The sequence below is a fragment of the Syzygium oleosum genome, unplaced genomic scaffold, assembly GCF_021117445.2.
Source record: "Syzygium oleosum isolate NSW1041296 unplaced genomic scaffold, Sole_v2.1 Sole_v2.01, whole genome shotgun sequence".
In the NCBI taxonomy this organism is placed as follows: Eukaryota; Viridiplantae; Streptophyta; class Magnoliopsida; order Myrtales; family Myrtaceae; genus Syzygium; species Syzygium oleosum.
This window is the reverse complement of record NW_026607485.1, coordinates 8,897,575-8,919,540: the sequence shown is the minus strand read 5'-3', so window position 1 is coordinate 8,919,540 and position 21,966 is coordinate 8,897,575. Positions and strand designations below refer to the sequence as shown.

Sequence of the window (21,966 nt, the reverse complement as noted above, 5' to 3'; positions counted from 1 at the left end):
CTCGGTTGCTCTCCAATGGCATGAAGTTGGGATTGTCTTGGCGTTTATCTATTTCGTCGGACACCGATATGATAAGATGCTATCGACTCTCAAATGAATGGACTGAACTAAAAGGACAGAAAAAAGCACAAAACCCAACTAAGGATAAAGCTAAGTTCTTTGGATGAGAGAGAGAGATCACAATAGTGGCAACTTTTCCTTTCTTCATGTAAGCTGGATCTTTTCATGAGAGTGATGAGAAATGTCAAGTGAGAGTACGACCACACTAGAAAGAGAAGGCTAAACCACAGCTACTCTCAAAACATCAAACATCGTCTCCTCTCAAACATGTATTCATTCATGGCTATGTCTCTTTCAAGGTCTCAAGCCTCCGCTTAGCCCTGAGCTCCAAGCCATTGGGACAAATTTAGAACGAACCTGATCGTGTCCTTGTCGATGGCCGGCACAGTCAGGATACACAAAAATGGCATGCTGAAGGGCTTGGCTCGGAATGTGCGAACCACCATGTGATCGACTACAAGGAGATGCCAAAAAGCTTCGGAAGAATCTCGCACTTTAAGTTTTTGTTATAAGAGTTGCGTTAGATGCATAGTTGGTTGTAAGAGAATATTGCACGACTTTACCGAATCTTCACACATGTATCGATCCAATTACTTTTGTGTAAAATTTCCTTTGGGATGATGCTATCACCAAACAAAATTTCCTTGCTGTTATTGACGTCCTAGAAACAGAAAGGAAAGGCTCAACGGAATATAACTCGAATAGAGCTTGATACAAAAGAATAAAGGGGTCCAGAAAAGATCTTGAAAGCTGGATGTTAGTGTAGTACCACAAATCGTGAAGGGCAGATATAGCCAAACGAAGGTACGTGTGGGAGAGGAGGTGATAGTACAAAGTGAAGAGGAGAGATTGTTAATTTCTACTCAAAAGGTTTGTAATTGGACAAGCTTAGATTGATAGGTTACCAGAAAAATCGCCTGTGATGTACAATTTGTATCTCAATAGGCTTAACATTGTACCATACAATACGCTTTGATAGCCCAAAAACGCGTATATTACATGTTTAAGCATTTAAATTAGCACATAGAAATAATGAGCGCACTTTCTTCTTGGAAGAGTACTTTTGGGTTAAAACGCGTTTAACTATTGTCGCTCCTAGGACGATGCATTTTAATTGTGTAAAAGTTTGAATTATATGCTGATCATAGTTGGAAATATGAAGTGTCGCCTTAATCATGAACCATTTGTGTGGAGTTATCTGTGCAAATGGAGCCGCGACAATCTGTAATTAACACCTATCATTAGTCTAACATGTGAAAATAGCTGATTAAGATTGCACTAAATCACCAAAATGCATAGACGCTGCTTAGCAGTCAAACTTCAGAAATAAGAGAAGGTGAAACCCTCGATCAAATCACAGGTTAAAAGCACGTAATACTTCATTGCAACCAAGGTCCATGAGACATAAATCTCACATGTTTGAGATATTGCTTGTAGAATAAAATTTAACTAACTTTTCTGGAACAAATAAAAATCATCTAAGCATTATGGATTGTGTTCGCTAGTATGATGTGCATCTTCTAAAGGCACGTATCGATGATATTTCAATCGGGGAAATCATACCAAATAGGAAAACAAGAAGCCATTTACCATCACAGAAGTGAAGCTTGCAGTCATAATATGTTTATTGCCCGTTGGGAAATGGCATCTTTTTTTGGTAGCGCAAGCTATATATCGCAACCATATAATCTTGAAATGAGATAAAGAAGTCCAAAGGGCTCTTCATCATGTCCGCAAGAACTTCATTTCATGTTGATATAGAGGCGTTATAGTCAATCACAATGTGAAGGACGTCCATTGCGACTTAAGGAATCGAAGTGAGAGAAGTGAGAGAAGAAGCATATGGAGGCTTTGATATACACCTAAAAAATAATTTGGGGGTTTGTTAGTGTTGGTGACACCTATAGCCGTCTGAATCTAATGAACTGCGGCATCAGAAAATGAAAAGCCTCTCTCTCTCTCTCTCTCTCTCTCTCTCTCTCTCTCTCTCTCTCGCCCACCTAAAATTCAGCCAAAATGGTTGTGCAGTCTGTCATGAACTGGAGTAGTAGCAGAACTTAAAAAGATTGCATGAAAAGGCTTAGCCATCAGTCTTTTTCACTAGCATCATCTCTCTCAAACCTTTTTCCTTAAGAGAAAGAATGAAAAAGAACACTCTATTCTCTCAGAATTTTGGGAAGTGCAAGCACTTCGAAGGTCTACGTTCCAGTTCCCTGAGCAAATGCTTGGGATTTGCTCTATAGCGACATAGCAAAAGAGGGAGGCTTTTTCTTCATATTGTGATCCCGAAATTTAAACTTCGGTTTTCAATTCTGAACTTCTAAGTCTCTTCAGAGGGTACACTTACATAAACTCAAGAGTCAAAATCCAGACCGGGGTTGTTTGCATATTTTTGCTATGCTTGAAAATGGAACTGAAGAGTTACAGAGAAGTCTTGGCAATAGCAAACCCAAGAACAGGAGGAAGGGAGGGAGGGAGAGATGGAGAAGAAGATGATGTTGATACAGATGAAAATGGTGCCCAAAACATTCTTCGTTTCACGTGCACATAATTTTGTTTCACTAATGTCATGTCATGTCCAGTACACATCAAAACTCGTCTACAATGAGTATCAAAATCCGTTCGAAGAAAATCCTAAGCAACAAATTACAAACCCAGCTACTGAAGACATCTTTCATTGTTCTACTGATCTTAAATCAAGAAATTATATCTTGCCATGTCGAAATAAGTTTTAATTCAAAGAAGGCACTGAAACAGATGTAATATCTCTCTTTTTCTGAAGCATACTCTTTATTTCAGAGTCAGATTTACTGAAAAATTGACCCTCTGCATAATAGGTTGGGAGTATGGGTAAGAGTAAGCAGAAAATTGGTATATCTCTGAAAAGCTAAAAAACCTGATATGAGCTCGAGAAACCCTAAATCAACTGTTCATATATCACCAAAAGAACAGAAACCAGTGAAAGTGAAAAGCTTAGATCTGCAAAAAAAACTCGGGAGCTGAGTCATAACATAACATGAGATGAGATTCATCAAGTACAGTCGGAGAAGGAAGATGCATATATAAGCAAGTTAACTAACTCCAAAAAAGGGGGCTCACTCATCAAAGCCCTAGAAAACAGATCTCAAAATCATCATCGGACTGCCCCGAGACCCAAAAAAACATTCTTGTGCCTCAAAAACCCATCAACACTGCATAGAAAACTGAAACCCCGTGAGTCCATGACTGAATTTTTATCAAAAATATAGCCAGCAAGAAACAGAAATGACAAAAACCCTTTTTGTTAGCACTAATATCCATCGCAGATCTCAAAAAGAATCCCCCTAAAATAGTTTAATGCAAGTACTAAAGAAGTTTTTACCTTTTTTTCTCCTATCTAGGGTTCTGAATGACCAAAACCCTAGAAAAACTGCCACAAATTCTTCAACTGAGCCATGTGCGACTCTAGGGTTTCTGGAGATGCCAGCAACAGGTGAAGATGCCACATGATCTGATCCATCCTCAAATTATTGAAGTCAAAGAGGCAGGTTGAGATCATGCTGGCAGCTTCAACCGATGGTGGTCTCTCATCATCATCATGGTCTTCATATCTCTCTCTACACAGATTTTTGGCGATGATGCTTTGCTTCTTCCTAATGGAGTCGCAAGGAGGAGTGAAGGGATAAAGGGGTTTATATAGAAAGAGTGGAGTAAGAAATTGGGAGAATAAATCTCCTCCGAGGGCAAATATTATTCAAAAGAGATTTTTATTCCATCCATTGTGAATTTTACAATATTTTATCAAGATTCCATCTAACTAAAATATACAGATTCGTAATATGGATATTGTGAGAGGCAAAATCATGTATAATGGAGGAAATTTGTAGAAACTACATATATGAGTTTTAAAGCACCTTCGTTTCCTTACATGCAATTGGCTCAGTTTTCTAGAATAAGTCTGGACAATTAATTTTCTAACGTTCTACACGAACCTTTTGTCATTCATGAAATGCTAAATAATTAAGTTTCGTGTTAATATATATTCACAAATGAGCTTGAAAACTATTGAAGGCTGGAGGTGAGATGACTGCACATATTTAAAGATAAGACGAGTTGCTTCATATTTATATTTTGGCAGATTTTCGGAGCGTCTTACATGGTCGTGAATTCTCCCCGATAGCTTAAGTAAAGTTAGATAAATAAATAAAAAATCTGTATCAGATGCTAGATGAGAATTGAAATATTGAGTTTGTGAGACATACAATTATAGTGAAATCAATTAACAAGAAAACCCAGTTGAAACAAAGGAAGGAAGGGTGGTCCCCAAGTGAGATGCATATTGAATATTGTCACGCCCAGGACTAATGCAGACAGGTTTGTGGGTGTTCCTATATTTTGTAAGGGCATTAATAACTTTTAGGTTGGGCCTGAAAGGAGAGGGGACCCTTTAGCATGCATGCATCTCTCTGTCTCTCTCTCTCTCTCTAAACATGAGGTAGGGGAGATAGTATAGAAGCTACAAGCATATGATGGGGGACCATTCTTGTCATTTTGATTTTTGTTGGTTTTTGGCATGTTTTCACAGATTCTGCATTATGCTCACAGCTTCTCACAAAAAGAAGAAAGCGTAAGGGCATCTCTACCTAAGATAACAAGTGCCATGCAACATTTCTCTCTCTCTCTCTCTCTCTCTCTCTCTCTCTCTCTCTCTCTCTCTCTCTCTCTCTCTTCACAGGTCCATTTACTTTCATATTCTATTTAAGCCCTCGTTTCTTGGTTCAGTGGAGATGCCTTTTATTGGTAAGTTATATTCTATCAGGAAAAAAAATTTGGGTGCCTTTTGCTTCTTCTGCAATCTGATTGGGGGGGGGTGCCAGCTGCATAGTAAATGCTTACAGAGACATTTGATGAAGACAACCCTAGAAAATGACTGATTGTGTACTTCTCAAAACTGAACATTAATTTTTTGTTGCACTTGCTTGATGTTGATTACACACCAAAGCCAGGTGTGTGATGATGTAAAGAGAAATCCAAGATGCCCTTCGTGAAGAAAGTAAATATATTGTCTCTGTTCTATATGTTCTCTATGTATATGTTGAGAGTAACATCTTATTTTTGAACTTATTAGAATTAATTGGCGTATCATGAGAATTACTGGCTATATGATGTCAATTTTACTTGGACAGCATAGTCTTAAGGTTGAAGAATGTTTCGCATGTTATTTCCATTCTCTTTGAGGTCTTGTATCATTCTTAGGGTTTGTATTGAAAGCGGATTTTTATGTTGAGGGGTGTCTAATCTAATTAAATACATGTAAAGTGATGCTTCAAAGAACCTTCACTAAAAGGTTGAGATATGTCACTCTCCACTACGTACGAGATAATCACATAAAAGGTCACTGAATTTTGGCCCAATGTGCAATATAGTCCCTGAACTTTTAATTTGGTCAACGTGGTCCCTGAACTTTACTCAAATGTGCAATGTGATCTCTAAATTTTTAATTCGTTCAATGTGGTACACATTTACCCTCTGTCAAAATTATGTTAATGAGAATCATTAAAAATCTTCTCACATGGATGCTAGAAAGCAAACGGTGTTGACATGGCACCCCACATGGTTTAAGTGAAATAAGATGATATTATTTTGGCTGAAAAATCATCTAATGGATCCTTGATGGAGGGTAAATGTGTCACATAGGTACAAGTTTGGGGTTTGTTACGTCATAAGAAAATGTTTAAGGTAAATGTGTCATAGTGGGTATAGTTTGAGGTTTTTTATGTTACAAAAAAAGTCTAGAGTAAATGTCACAGTGGCCATAGTTTGGATTTTTTTGTGGCTTTTTCCCTAGTTAATAATAAGGGAAGTTTAGTTTTTAGTGCAAAGGAAAGCAAAAATAACAATTAGATTGATCTTTAGATTTGAGTAAAAAGTAAAAGAAGAATTTATATTCAAATCAACAAATGAAGTCCATACTTTGGTGAAATGGGGTGCGAAGAATCGTATTTACGATATAATGTTGATTTTGATTGCATAATCGTTTGCGACAAAATCAGAATTTGTCACCTTAAATCAAACTTAAGCAATAAGATTCGCATTTTTTCGCCACTAATTCAATTAAAGAGGGAAGAATCTTGAAAATAATGTGACAAATTACGGAGACAAACATAAAATTTTGTCACCTTAGGTCTAACATAAGGCGACAAAGTCATGCTTTTGTTGCCTTGGTTTAAGACTAGATCACAAAATTCAAATCTTATCGCCATTGAGGAGGGAAATCTATACTACATTGACAAAAATAAAAAAAATTTGTCTTGGGATAGACCTAACGTAACAAAATCATATTGTTCGTCTCCTTTGGGTATGACCTAAGGCGACAACAAACCTAAGAATTTGTCACCTTTAGTTTACCCTAAAGCGACAAAAATCTTTTTTTTTTCTTCACCTTTGAGCATGTCTAAGGTGACAAAATTAAGTTTCATCGCCATTGATTGCAATTTAAGGCGACAAGAATAATGTTTTTATCGCAGTTGGTATACCCTAAGGCAACAAAAAATACGTCACCTCTGTCTAAGGCTTTTTTTGCAGTGAATTTCAAATTGGTAAGAGTATATTGTGGATTATTTCTTAAACGTATGTTCTGCAAAAGAAAACACGCGTTACTCATCCAATTATAAACATAAAAGAAAATATTTCTACACAGACGAGGACCTAATAATAATCCCATATGATAGAGAAATAAACAGGTACAATGATTTGATATCTTCAGAAAGTTAGAAGCGAGGGAAATTCCATCACAATGTTTAACTAAATTTCCAAATGAGTGATTTGCACAAAAAGTTTCTACTCATAATGATCCACGGATTAAGTATACTCTAGAATAATCATCTCCATGAATCCATATGGCAAGTCTTTTCCCCGTGCATAGCACGAGTCTATAGGCAATTAGCAATGAAAATATTTGTACAAAATCTCAAGCTTTTGCCGTGGGAGGCGAAGTCATATTACAGATAGTGTCACACCATAAGTCACAGGTCGACCTAGCTAGGGGGAACTTTCAATAAATTATATTGATAAATTTAAGATTGTACTATGTAATTGCAAGCTCTATTCTTGATGAATCCATCATGCATGTGAAATTTCCATCAAGAGATCCTTACGGGGTATGGTTCCATACGATCGCCATATTCACAAAAAAATGGTGCAAAAAAGAAAAAGAAAGAAACAGCGTGGTAATTGAATAAAGCTATCTCATTAACCATGGTACAAACTTTAGCAAAATAATTGAATAATTCTTCCTTTGTTTGGAAGAGTTTATAGCTCAATGATGTATCGAAAGGGCCCACGAGTAGCTTTATTGGGTGCTACACCCAATGGAAATCCGCTACATCTTTTAGTAAGAGAGTTTTGGTAAGATTTTTTTAATATATTTCTAGATTGTAAAGATAATATTATGCTACTTGCGAAGTTATTACGGTAATGACATAAGCTTCATCGTATTCTAGATTAATCGTCCATGCTTATGAAAATTTTATTAAAGATAGTATACTTATTACTCTCATGATCCCGTGCACATGAATCAACATGTTCAAAAAATCTTGAAAAAAGACAAAGTGGTTATTGAACTTATCTTCCAATTTCAATCGATCAACTTTTATAATACCTAAGCCTCACTCTAAAAATGCAAGTCAATTTGGTACAAGTAGGAGCGACGATACCATAGACAAAATTTAGATTAAAGTTCAAACTATAAGACCATGAAATTAAATCTTAGATGCATGATTGTTCCTAGATACAAAGCTATGTCAACAACATAATCAGCACTAACACAAATTTGTTTCTTCCTTGTATCAAGACTATACTTCATAGTCTTTTCATGAAAATAATTATCTTTTAAGAGGACTATCTTGGAGAATGCATGGTTCGTCCATGTATTACATAAATTCAAAATTGGCAAGGCATGGAAGGCCACCTCAAAAGCAACACTATTGACCCTAGAAAAGTGTCCCACCCTAAAACATCATAAGTGGTCCAATTTCTACGCATTTAGACGTGCTCATAATATAATTAGACCCAGAAAAAAAAGGTCCCAAAAGGAAACTGATTTTAGCATATCCTAGGAATTGTCGTAAGATATGGTGCGTACCATGCAAGATATGGCCGAATTCAAATAGGCAAATTCGAATTGAAGGGCCAAAGGAAAAGTTGGAGGAGTTCTTTTATTGATCGCCGTAACGAACTGTAAAGTATGAAGATTTTCAGAAATGTGCTGACACAGAAGCATGGTTGCAATGGAGAATTAAGGAATCTTGGAGTGAATTGGTTGCTTTAAAGCCTACATGGATAGCCATAGATGAGTAGCTATCCTTTACATGGAAGGCATACTTCTTAATTGATTGAGATCGAAAGCATCTTGGTGTTCATGATTCCACCTGCAAAAGGGCGTTCGAATTAGTGTAAAAATCTCGTAGTTCATGGAAGGCATACTTCATGGAACTGCCTTTAGTTTCTAATTAAACAAAACATATAGAGACCAACAAGTTGCCGAGGATAAAGTATACCGGTTTCGGTTTGTAGGGTGGAAATTTTTGACACGGCATAAGAGCGCGACTCAAACATGAAGCAAACGAAAAACCTAAACTCAACATGATAAACTTAAAACTGACATGAATTAACACGTTTTCGTCAATGTTTGCTAAGGGAAAAAAGAACTCCTCACAATCCCATTGAAGCTTTTTGACAAGGACACAAATATAACTTATGTGATGTGATTTGATGACACGACACGAAATGCCAACATCCTTTAATAATTGTTTTGGTTCCCTCTTATTGCACGACTCAAACATGAAACAAATTTATTGAGAAGAACCTAAATTCAACATGATAAACTCGAAATTGACATGAATCGACACGTTTTCATCATTGATTGATAAGAAAAAAGCTCCTTAGAATTCTATGGAAACACTTTGACAAGGACACAAATATAACCGATGCGATATAACGACAAGACACGAAAATGCCGGCACCCTTTAATGATTGTTTCGGTTCCCTCTTACTGCACTAGTAGGTGCTCTTAGGCTAGTAGAAACTGTTTCCTTGGTGTACTCAAATGCTTTTAAGCTGTCAAATGTGGATATTAAATGCTTATCACCCAGTAACCCTCTCTTTCTTGTAAGTTGAACCTTACACATAAAGCATTTAACCACATGGAACAAAAAACCCTTAGAACAAGAACAGCAATAAACAGGAGTGACAGCCTCACAGGCAGAACAACAAGAGTGTACCACCGTAACCACACCATATTGCTCAACTTTTAGCAAATTTGATTCCTCGAGAGTAAACCCTTTTGGCTTTAGCATGATAGTGATCACATGAGAGCTTCAATAATAGTGCCAAAAGAAGTAAAGAAGCCACATTATGTCTTCAACCCTTGTTCCTAGTGCGAACCCTATCTTGTCGAGATTTGCCTCAGACCTACTAAAAGCTCTGGTCCTTTTGCAGGATGACAGAGTTTAAAGGGAAGTCAAGTGTTAAAGAGATCTAGGGTGGCCCATTGCATATTCTCTCTGCAAGTTTTGCATATGAAAAGATTTTTTTGCAGTTTGAGCCGTGAACTGGACAGATATTTGAAACCCCACCTTCTTCTTCCTCCGTGTGAAAAAGCTATTCCGTGTGTTTCTCTAGAGCCCCAGTGCAGTCCATGAGATGTTGGTTAGATCGAGACAAAAAGGCTCCATGTCTTGCCAATTTGCAGAGGGAAGAAATCTTCCATCACATGGATAAGTGATCCGCTACGTAACGCTATCTCTTCCGAAGATACATTAATTTTGTTCATTGATGCCGGTGATATGCACTTAGTTATATTCTTGAAAGATAATCATTCGTGCATTTTCAAATGTTTAAAAGAATTAACTAGAGATATGCATTGGCACTCAAAAATGACCGAAACTCAAAATTGAGACATCTTTTAACAATCCCCTTCTTACCTCGACGTTTGAGCCGAGTTTCAATCATTTTATAGAATCTGATCTTCACTGTTACTCTACCACAGCCCCTCGTGGCTCAATTGCCACGGAGATTCTCCAAAGAAAAACCTTTTCAAATGAGAGGCGCTAAGATCGGACTCTATGTATTATGCATTTGAGATTAAATTATGCCATAAAAAATTTCAATAGCACAAATAATTAAATTTTAACACCGCTTGTTGAAGTTTGGGGTTTTTACCGTACTGACGGTGGATAGAAATCAAATGGTAGGTACCGAAATTAGAGGATAAAAGTATAAATTTTTACCCTCAAAAATGCAAAAATCTGCTAATTTGAAAGTGAAAAGGTACAGAAGTTTAGGTATAAAAGTGCTTATTTTAATAATACGAGTGCATTTATAAAAGTTCTTACTTTTAGTGAATGATTTTAGTCTCCACTTGAAATCTTTTACTCGTCTTTAAAATAGACAGTCCGCATATTTTCAACCATAGAAAAGTATTATTCAAGATTTTAGAAATTTACTTTGCATTTTGAATGATTGACATTAAAAAAGAAAAAGTGGAGTGGTGAAAAAATTACATAGTACATACTACCCAAAATAACTTTAATAAAATGAAATTTGCTAGCAATTATGGTGAATTTTTCAACACTCACCACCATACAAAAAAGAAATTACCAAAATTTAAAAAACACAATTGCTAGATAAGCCTTAGTCTGGGCCATACGGGTCGGGCCGGTCATTTTTTATGATATGTGAAATCCACTCGGTTACTCAAGGTGCGGCATCATCATATGTAGTCCTCTTTTAAGTGTTTTGGTCCAAAATGTACGAGAAGGAAAGGAGAATCGTCGAGGATGGCGTTTACTTTACTGTCGAAAAGAGTTCATCCTCGACACAATGTGCGTACTTCATAGGGGTGAGCACCGGTCCTGAAAAGATCCCGGGGCTAGAACACAATCGGACCAACCCTACCCGGCCAGTTCTGGTCCAATTCCAAAATCTACAAGGTAGGTTCCAAAAACGCCGATTCGATAGGGTTGGAACGTACTTCTAATACTTCTTGTACCACCAGGAGGAGGATAATTGTCAAAAAAGTCCTACCTATTGTACAGCGGCCAATTTAATTATAAACCTTTCAATTATACTACGGTGGCCAATTCAGTCGTAAACGTTTCAATTTTGTCAATTTAGTCATAAACATTTTGACGACTTACCAATTTAGTTCTAAACCTTTTTGCGATTTGCCAATGTAGTCCTTTCGGGTAATTTTTGCCTAAAATCACTAAGGGACTATATTGGTAAATCGTCAAAAGGTTTTAGACTAAATTGACAAATCGTCAAAATATTTAGGACTAAATTGACACGATTAAAAGATCTAGGACTAAATTGGCCTTTGTACACAGGTTTAGAACTAAATCGACGCAATTGAAAGGTTTGAAACTGAATTGGCTGTCGAACAATAAGTTTAAGACTTTTTGGATAATTTTCCCGTCATGAGGCACTCAGCCCAATGGAAATTAGTACAATGGCGTAACGTTTAGAATTTCCCAAGAAGTACCGGCTGATGTGCTGATGCAGTAATTAGTATTCGAAGCCTTCCACGTAAATAACAGGGCATTGTACAGTTTGGCATAAAACCAGGTGAATGGCGAAAAGTTTCCCTAAGATACTTTGATCATCTTTTGTTCAGTTCGTTTGCACACAAGGAGTTGCTCTTGGTGACACTAGTTACTGTATATATTGGACTGAGTTACAGCTGAAGAGTCACATTGTGAGATAAAATAATACATCGTATCATAGCTAATATTATGCGGATTCTGATCATGTTAGTTTCCCCCTCCCACCAATCTTTGTTCTGAGGAATTGTTTCAGCACCACCAACTACCAAAATAGCGGCTTCAGATGGAGAATCTCCATTGAATGGGGTAGGTAAAATCCAAGGGAAGATTCACTCGTGACGGACACTCTTGATCATGAGAACCGCTCGTATCAAAAGCACTTTTTAAGCTGAATTTAACTCATACCTAGGAAAAATGACACAACAAGTGACAACTTTTGAGTATCATTACCTTTTAATCGATCACTTGAATGCTATAACTTTCATACAACGTTCACTTGAGTGCAATAATTTTTCAATCGATAACTTGAGCAATATAATTCCGGCACTCTATGGTGAACATCTTTTAAAAAAAATATGACATTCAAGTGATCGATTGAATGTTATGGCACTCGAATAAATATATTTTGAAAGTCATTGCACTAGAGTGATTGATTGAAAAATTATGGCGCTCAAGTGAACCCATACAAAAGAAATGACACCTCTGGTCCTATCCCCCAAGTTGCCTTCCTTGACATTCTCTCCTTTTTAAGTTAGTTCAAGGCTATAGAAAGATTCGTGGTTAAAAAAGCAAGAAAATAGCCTTCCCAGGAGAAACAGAAGGGATATCATCATATTTCTCCCGTGGAAAATTATACAAAGAATTAGGATTCAAGCGTCCTTGCTTATTCATTACATAAGGTATATATCTCTCTCGTTCACGACCTACGGAAGCTCGGCTCTACAGTATCTCAGACATATGAACAGAAAAGAATGACAAGAATACAGGTTACTATTTTCTGTATGTACACATTCTATGTATATAGATTAAAGGACCTGTGCGGATCAGCAGTGGCTTTAGTTTGTACTTGTAGGGAATCTGCTAGGGTTCGAGATCGATCACATTCACCTTCAGCTCCCCAACTTGAGGCTTGTTAGCATCTTCCGCGTTGCTTTCTCTCGGCAGCTAAAGTCGAAAGCATCAGCAGCAAAGAAAGATGTCAGCTGCAGGAAATTAGACTGTAAAGAAGAAATAAGAAACCAAACGTATGAAAAATCTCCTGGTGCGATACTACTACCGATTCCACGACATTGACCTGAAAAATCCCATCCTAGAAAGAGAGAAAGGCAAAATCTAATCGCCCTCCATACATTTATGTGGAACAATAAAAGATAATGGAGTTGGAACACCTATTGACATCTCAAAATAGAAACAAGCATCAAGTCAGCTTCTGCAAATGCAAATGTCAGCAGGCAGAGAACATGGAAACGCACATTCGCTTCCTAGCTAGCTACAATGTCTATTTTTCGGTGGAGCCTTGTTCGAACCAAGTATAATCTTATATAATCCCTATATATTTTAAGCACATTATGCCCCTGCTTGAACTACCAAAGAACGCATGTAAGAAAAGATGATAATAACAGACAAGTGATAAATGATTGTCAGCGTCCGTCCACCCTAGGAAAGAAGAATGGTAACCAGTCAAAAGAAAGGACAAATCCCTCTAAGTATTTGCGATGCCCAAAAAATTTATAGCCACAATAACTCACACGACAACATTGTTTTTTTTTTTTTTTGATAACCGAGGTGTCTGCGCGGCCGGCGAGCTAGGGCTCAAACCAGCGGTGATGCCCGACTAGTCCTCGAGGGGGGCTAGCGCAGCATCCCACCGCCACGACCAAAAATTCAATGCGTTCATCATAGGTATCTTATCGCCAAACTAATGTCACATTTACCTTTTCACACATTGAGAAACCAAAGGTGAGACTCAGGTCACCAATCAAAATCAACTTCCGTAAAAAATTTCCCAAAATATCAAATACTTACTTCTCCAGAGAGATCCACTGGAAACAAAGTGATTGCACTGGGATCAAAACTGAATCCACTGACAAAAGAAAAATCAGCACGATATTAGCAACCGGCCATAACTGGAAGATGAAGAACATTATCAAACAGTGAGATGAATATCAAAGAGATAAAACTGAAAAATCAGCATAATTGACTAAACATTTTCTATACACGATTTACAACATGCAGGCAACCAGAATCAGCAGTCTATCCAAAGCAACAGCACATAGTGTGTTATTACCAGCGAGGTAGAACTAGCCGCCACACATACGGAATGAAAAACTCCTCAGATTGACTTTCTTGCTCATATGTGAAGCGTAATTGGGTGAACATCTGTCAAATAATATCTCTTGCATCAAATGACATTGATAGGAATCTCTATGTACACTACATGGCATCCAAAATCACAATAACAAACTTGGAAATGGCACGTTATACCTTCATCCCTTCACCACGCCAAGATCGACAATTATTAATAATTACTTGAAGAACTTTCTCCACTGACCATTCACCATCCACTCTCTGCGCATCCATACGGCTATTGAAAAAATCTAATACCTGAAAATCCATTGTACATTTCACGTGTTATTAAGACAGAAAATTCATACTGAAAGCATGAAAATCATTGCACTAAAGTCGCTAGCTAGGGATGCTCTGAAGCATACTGTGTAAATATTTTCGAGAAGCTCATTAAACCGGGGATGATTCTTAAATGGCTGAAAGACTTCCTGCCTGTGCATTATGGCATATACAACCTGCCAATGACAAGTGACCGACAGTTACAAGTCATAAATTAGAAAAAAGGTATAAAGGGTAAGGTGCAGCATCATATAAAAAATAATGCTATTGGCCTTACCTCAGGATTCCGAGGCAGTGCATACGTCAAAATCTCATTTAAGATTTCAAGGACAATCCTTAAAAAGTCAGTATAAATATAGAACTCCGTTGACTGCAACTACAGCCAACTCATGTTAGTAGTAGGGATATAAGAGAAAGGGAACGATCAAAAGGCACCAGAGAGTATATTAACATATAAATCAGAAACAATCTGTAACTACTGCAACTGTACCATGTCTTCAGCAAGGCCTTCCTCTTCTTGCAAGTTGCCTTTATTTGTGAGAATCTTCCCATCTCGTTGTTCTGCCAATTTATTATACCTATATCAAGCAAAACAATGCAAGTATAAATCTTGATACAATCAATGATCTAGAAGTGGAAACTTTAGACCATAACAAGAACAATGGAACAGGTAACTGTACTTTCTTGAGAGCATATCAAAAAGGCTGATCAGACGCTCCGATGCATATGCACTCAATCGATGACAATGAGGAGCCATGTTTGCCAATGTAGCTAGGCAGTTTGTATGCAAATAAACATCCTGCAACCAACTTGCATGGTAAATGTACTGGTCCAAAATATCTATAAGAGTTGCCATCTTCAAGAGACTAACCATGGTACAACAAAATAATAGACATACATATACATGATTGCTATTAAGCAGGTTCATTCAGTAGGCAACATGGTTGCAGAATGGAATTTTCAGGAAACACTTGCAACGAGTCCCTCCAGGAAGGTCAAACCATATCTGTTCCAATTTCATATACACTGTTTTGAAATAAAGCTTCGCCATGGGCAAGACACTTATGAAGATCGACGGGTGATACACTTGTACTATACATATATTAGGATTTTCAAGAAAAATTATCATGAGAAGAAAGCCCACCCCCTATGGTCATCATGATAATTTACCATAAGATGATTGCAAAAACAAATCGCTGAACCTTCCTTATGAATCATTTAAAATTTAGGTCAAGATAGTTCACTAGCTGTTCAATATAACCTGTGGATACAATACGCTTCAGAAAGATAAACAGCGTTCATTACAACAAAAGCTGATCCATTGATAGTCATACCCGCAGCTTTGATAGATTGTACTTTACTGTCCTTATGAGAATAATGACCATTAAGGAACCAAGAGATGTCTGATGAAGGCGGCGTTCCTGGTACCATGAAACACTTGGCAGTATCTGTCCAGGAAAATTGTAATCACATAAACAACAGGATCAAATAAGCTGATTCTTAGACAATAAAGGCACAACTTACCAGTTTGTGAATGCTGGCATTAAAAGAAGAGTCCTGACTGAGTATGAGGAGTATGATCAGAAGCATGTAGATATGATTGGAGCTCCTCCTTGAAGCATTATATAATGTCTCCAGGATGGGCATCAACTGTTATTCCATAACGGTCCATTAAACATAAAAGACAGCTGCAGCTCTCATACATCCAAAGAAAATATAATATGCCAAATTATATGCTCATATAGGTCTTTGAACATTTCTAATCTCTAGGCAGACTTCCAAAAGCGTGTGCACTATAATATCACCAAATCAGAATGCTTTTCAAGAACACAACTACCTAAATCCTGATACACATAACACATTGCACTATTTTCAAAAGAATCTTCCATGCTACTTATAATGTCCTCTAATACACAAAAATAACATCATTCTTCCAAGGATCATCGAACTACTATTCTTACCAGTGTATCAATATCCGTTCGCACCAAAACATATTCCAGAAAGCCGGAATTCCCTTGAACCAGTGAGTATAGCAAGAGAACAGCAGTCTCATCAGCCAAGCACCTGCAAAGGCCCCAAAAAAGGTTCCCCTAAGATACTAGAAGGAAAATGACAGGCATGTGGATTTTTTTTCTTAATTTTGATTTTTCATTGGAGGGGAGTCGGGGCAAAGAGATACGGAGAACCTAGAATTTTAAGATTTATCCCACACAAACAAACTAACAGAAAGCCACCTGAGTATATTGCTTTTCAAATTCAGAACAACCTTATGGACTACTCTAATCAAGAAACAAGACCAATACAATGGAACTTCAAAGTTAGTGAGACAGAAGTAACCGCAAAAGGTAAAGATTTTACATACCAAAAGAAGATAAAACTGGTAGTCAACTTCAGGGGACCAGTGCCATTACCTCTCCTTAAATCTTCCTTAACTATGAGATTATCTTCACACTTCAACCCCATAAGAGCAGAAGCTATTTGATTGCAGTACTACCCATATTTTTTTAACATAAATTCATCAGGTCCTGTTTGCATCATTGACTCAGAGATTACAATAACGTTAATTAAACAACCAACCACTCCCCCAGGCCCCCAAAATAAAAGTAAATAAAATAAAAACACCATGGGATCCAAACCATGATGATCAACATAGGTATTTCAATTTTCGCTCCAGCACGGAAAAGCACCAATCTAGAACAATTTATCATCATAAGTGAAACCTAACTTATTGTGTTTCTAAAGAAGATCTGACAGAAGGACATGCTGCCAAAATCTTGAACTTAGAGCTGAAATAACAACTGATACATATTGAAGAAATGCAAATCACAATACAGCTCTTAACCCTCATCTATTACGAGTACCCATCAAGTGAAAAGAATGACAGTATCTTCACGGGATCAAGATGCCAGAACTCATCGCGCAATTTGATCTACTCTCAAACTAGGTTGATCATGTTGGGAACAGAAGCGGCTCAACATTTTTTTTGACTAAACAAAGCATCTAGTCGCACGAAACAAATTCAATCAGTATACTTCAGAATAACTAGCCAGCTCTACTTCCTAAAAAATAAAAACTCCCAGCCTGATAATGGGTTTAAATATTGCCGCAGAGCCAGGCTTCTAAGAATAAGGGCATCCATCTAATGCACAAGGGTGAAATTATGTGTAAGAAGGAAGAATATCAATTTACTCACATCCCAAGAGTGTCAAACAGAGAAGCAAATGGAATCCTCACGAGCGGACCATTGAATGCATTTCCCTCGACATCCACTGAGCGGTCAACTGCAAGCAAAGGTTTACTTCACCACCAACATAGATACATAACCAGCATAAAAGTACAAAAGGGGAGTACAATTACATTCCACATCTCTTGCATTTTCTAAGGCCTTGCAATAAGGGTTGTCGCATAAATACGTATTTTCCTTTGACAGAGTATCAGTCGTGGCACTGTCATCACTTCTGTCTGTTACGGACTCGTCAACCAGAAGGCATTTACGGTAATGGATGAGAACAAGGAGCACAAGGAGACTACATTCTGCCAAAGGGCTTCTTGGTACCTCATCCCTTGAAGGGACCAAATAGCTAAATGGAAACAGGACAATGTTTGCTGCAAATTGAGAATAAATGACCCATTAACTGGTTCTCACTTGTATAATAGGAAGAAAATCACCTTCACAAAAATAATATTGCAGAAATCGCAAACAACCTGACTTTCACAAAATTATGTGATGGAGACATAATTCAACGCTAGAAGTTTTAGCTCAAATAAGCGGTGCCCTCTTTGATTGTTTTCCACTCCCAAAGCAGAGTCAACAAGGGCAGATATACCCGGACGCTTGGCACCATGAAGTTTAAGTAAATGTTATGCTCAACCAGCTGAGGCAAAACTTTCCTCCACAAACGGTTTTTTTAGACATACAGTAACATATCAGACACCTAGAGTGTAAGTTGCGTTGACAATATCAAACAAAACTTACGGTCTACAATCCAAGTGGAAGCATATAAAGAAATTTTGATAGACAAGTTCATGGTGGGATCAACCCGTGCACACTCTATTTAGCATATCCAATCTATCCGCCTGTTTACCACTGTCAATTAGGTTGCTTGTGCACTTTCTAGGATACTATACACTGTCCAATCCGTCTGCCTGTTTACCACTCTCCTCCTTTCTTAGATTTGGAGTAGTCCAATCTTCTATAGAAATAGGTACAAAAAGGCACTGCCGAATGGTGCCCTAGTCCCCTAGCTACATGAATATATCACACGGTCTCTGCAGCGACTGCTTAAAATAATTGGCATATAATGATCATAAATCATAAAAGAGGAAATTAAAATCATGAAATTAAAAGGATATTGTAATAGTTAGAGCACAATGGTGCAAAAGCAACCCAAATACTAACATCATTTGGTGGAAAAATGCCTACTTCTTCTTGTATTATGGCCACAAATCACATTAATTACCCACAAACTAATTATCTCATGCTGTTAGAATAATTAAATATTAAACCACGTCTTCGTCTAATAGCTTAAGCTTTTAGAACAGTGGGCAGTGGTCCAACAAAATCTCACACATGCACATGCATGGTTCTTTTCTAATGACAAGGAAGCCCACCTAAGTAGGCAAGCGCTAGGATCATGAACATGTGTGGTTCTTCTTGAAGCTTAAAATATGCTAAGTTATTAAGTACATTAATAAAAAAGATGCATTCTAGCAAAATTAAAAAAACATGACCAGACTAGCAAGAATAGAGCCAACCAAGGGGGCACACTTGTTTAAAAGAGAAAATTAGCTACTTAAAAGAGAAAATGTTAAAACACACCTCATAGAATGAAAATTATGCAAACAAATAAGCACTTTAATGAGCATATGAGGCATGTGAATAAAACAAAGATTAAATCCATGAATTAGCATGGCCAAACAACTATACCAGCTGCAGAGCCAACCCTCTGAAGAACGCCAGCCTGGCTATCATCAGATGTTGGATAAGATGCTCCACCAAAGGGAACACGTGGCCATATCATGTAGTTGAGTAGCAGTCTTTGGACCACCAATGAAACTAAAGATTTTTCCTGCAAATTGAGAAATGAATATGTATGTAATATGAAGAATGCAGACAATTGACCTATGCAATATTTACTAACCTGAGCCATTGCTGCGTCAATGAATGGGTTTGCATCTTTTGGTCCTGGAGACGGTCCGGCAAGAAGTTGAGTTGACATTGCAGCCAGCATGAACCTTAGCAGCTCCTGGTGTAAGAGGTATGTGCTGGGACTGGGACATAAATACAGAGTAAGACGACGGTGACGACAAGAAAAAAAAAAAAGCAGCAGCAGCAGCAGTGGCCAAAAAAGATGTAAATGATTACAGTTTGCACATGCATTGTCTCCAGCAGTCAGAACATACCTTACATCCACTGAGCCAATGAAACTGAGCACACTATGCATGACAAGACTTTCTATGTTTTGATCTGCAAAGAGCCAAGATAGTTCATTCACTTCTCTAACGATTGTAAAGCAGCAACCAAAATCACCACTGCCAACCACCCAGCAAAGATAGTCAAGTAAGTAGGCCTTGGGACAACTTGAATTACATCTGGATTTACACAAAGATTAGCCCCCTGTTCTGGACTGGTAGAATGTGAACTTAAAAGGAATTATTCACCAAGTCAGATTCCTTTGAATTTGGAGGTTCCCAATAACCCAAACATCATATGCAGACATTTCAAAAGAGATGTACAACAAGCACCACTCATCTAAAATCCAACCTCAAAGAAACTCCAGAGAAGCACTTAACTAAGCTTAGAAGAGGATTAGACAATTTAAAACATTCATAAAAGCCCTTAGTAGACTATGCATACAAGACCGAACATAGAACTATCAGTTCCAGAGAATCCATTATACAGGAAGAAAAGTCATATGAGCTCAGAATTTATACCTCTGGTAAATTGCAATGGAATAGGTTCACTTTCATCAAGTGATAGACAAAGCTCCTCAAGATTGTCACTTTTAGCATTTTCAATCAAGTGTTTCAAGAAAACTGATGAAATGAACAGCACATTGGTGGCCTTTAGAGAAACTGAGGACGTTATTCCAGAAGTGGATGTACGCTCTTGCAAACACCATGCCAGATGAATCAAAATCTTCGCCAGATGCCTGGTATAGCAATTGTTTTGCGCTGCACAAATAAAGAAAACAGGAAGAAAGCACAATGTATAGAGTCAAATACCGAAACTTATGGGGAAAAGAACCTGCCTTTGACAACATTTAAGAAGTAGAACTTGGAATGAGAAGCAAGAGCACGGCATAGGCGAAACTGTACCAGGTGCCACATTACCGCGACTTCAAGTATTGAGACATAAAAAAAACGGTTATACATGTACTCGCAAGCTCCTTTCGCGCCACACGTCGCGGTTGCTTTCTTCCTTAACTACTTCTTTGTCATCTCTAGGGGAAAACATCCGATGAAGTTTACTAACGGATAATTTCAGAACAGAGATCCACGACGAAGTGAATTGCTAAAATATTCATGCCCATGAAGCTAGAGGCATCCACGAATCATGTAATTCCATTCGCCAAATCCATAGTCGGCGGAAGACTCTTATCATCACAAATTAGCACGACAACAGTGTGTGGATTTCACAGATTGCAAGAAATCTAGATACCGAGAATCGTGCACGGAATCGACAATTCAAAACCGGGCAACACTTAATTACCTAAAGCCACCGCAAGAACTGAATCGTCGTTCGTTAAACGAAAAACAAAAAATCGCAGCGAACACCACATAATCCGCAAATCAAGCAACTCGAACGACCATTCCACGAATCAGCGTACGGCGCCACTCACCCAAGAGCTCGCAAGCTTGATTGACGCGCTGAGCAGGCCACCTGAGATCGAGCGGGAGCTCCAGAAGCTTCTGCCAGAAGTCGGAGCCCAGCGGGAACGACTTCTCGCCGACGAGCGTCCCGATCAGGTACTCCGCCGTCTCCCGCGGCGGCCGGGCTGTGGCGGCGCCGCTCCGCGGCGTCGAGGGGACAGCTCCCATTTGCTGCCGGAGGGGGAGGAGGAGGGGGAGGATGGGGGGGAGGGGCGTCGCGTCGTCGGGCGGGGTCAACTCCGATCAGGGGGCCGGGCTCGACCGGCTGTGGCGCGGCGGCGGCGGCGGCGGCGGCATTGCGGGGGCGGGATCTGCGCGGGGGAATGCTGCCGGGGGGTGGCGGAAGGGAAATCGGGGGGGGATTGGGGGGCTTTTGGAGTGCGAAAGTGGAGAGAGAGAGAGAGAGAGAGAGAGAGAGAGGGAGCTTAGAGATGAAGGTTTCAAGGAGTCCAGCAGAGAGAGAGAGAGAGAGAGAGAGGGAGGGAGGGCGACAAATGTGTCCGTTGAAGCGTCGTTTTTGCTCGTTTCCCTTTCGGACGGAATTGCCCCTCTGGATTTGCCCCCTCCGTTTTTTTTGTTTCACTCGTCATTTTTTTCCTTGCACCGAACGATCTCTTCGCTTTGGGACGACGCGCAACGCGGTCCTTAGGTCTCGGCCCGATGTGTAATATCATTCGTTAACTTTTAATTTATTCAGCACGATCTCTCGGGCTTTTGGTACTTATTTAATTTGGCTCCCGGACCCGTTACTTCAATTTGCTGGCAGGATTTCGGACCAAAAAAAAATATGATGGAAGGGACAACATTGAACATCTTAATACAGTTC

General features: G+C 38.6%; 1 protein-coding gene and 2 long non-coding RNA genes across 4 annotated transcripts; 1 reads left to right on the top strand and 2 right to left on the bottom strand.

Annotated features, from left to right (window-relative positions):
- Window positions 1-2,562: 2,562 nt before the first annotated feature.
- LOC130140487 (uncharacterized) lies at window positions 2,563-3,731 on the bottom strand. Of its 2 annotated transcripts, none has more exons than XR_008818476.1 (2): window positions 3,422-3,731; window positions 2,563-3,263 (listed from the first exon to the last, which is right to left on the bottom strand). It is a non-coding gene; the product is annotated as an uncharacterized LOC130140487 (long non-coding RNA). The 2 variants fall into 2 exon arrangements; XR_008818475.1 differs by having other exon boundaries at window positions 2,563-3,251.
- Window positions 3,732-12,453: 8,722 nt separating this feature from the next.
- Window positions 12,454-21,333, bottom strand: LOC115677692 (uncharacterized). Its single transcript, XM_030600893.2, has 18 exons — window positions 21,110-21,333; window positions 20,202-20,441; window positions 19,671-19,734; window positions 19,409-19,538; window positions 19,195-19,336; window positions 17,625-17,873; window positions 17,461-17,548; window positions 16,229-16,331; window positions 15,792-15,917; window positions 15,602-15,715; window positions 14,948-15,066; window positions 14,758-14,845; window positions 14,545-14,637; window positions 14,354-14,443; window positions 14,127-14,246; window positions 13,930-14,021; window positions 13,668-13,725; window positions 12,454-12,806 (listed from the first exon to the last, which is right to left on the bottom strand). The coding sequence occupies exons 1-18, from the start codon at window positions 21,306-21,308 to the stop codon at window positions 12,723-12,725; spliced, it is 2,199 nt and encodes a 732-aa protein (XP_030456753.1). The 5' UTR covers window positions 21,309-21,333; the 3' UTR covers window positions 12,454-12,722.
- LOC130139118 (uncharacterized) lies at window positions 13,195-13,774 on the top strand. The gene is made up of 2 exons (XR_008817345.1): window positions 13,195-13,401; window positions 13,503-13,774. It is a non-coding gene; the product is annotated as an uncharacterized LOC130139118 (long non-coding RNA).
- Window positions 21,334-21,966: the final 633 nt, after the last annotated feature.

What these genes read in the sequence shown, in the direction of transcription:
- LOC115677692 (XM_030600893.2), bottom strand. Translation starts at nt 21,308, where the DNA reads ATGGGAGCTGTCCCCTCGACGCCGCGGAGCGGCGCCGCCACAGCCCGG. An exon ending in AAGGCCTTGCTGAAGACATG is followed by an intron (nt 14,638 to 14,757) that starts GTACAGTTGCAG and finishes CTGTAGTTGCAG; the next exon opens with TCAACGGAGTTCTATATTTA. An exon ending in CAGTGGATCTCTCTGGAGAA is followed by an intron (nt 12,807 to 13,667) that starts GTAAGTATTTGA and finishes TTTCGACTTTAG; the next exon opens with CTGCCGAGAGAAAGCAACGC.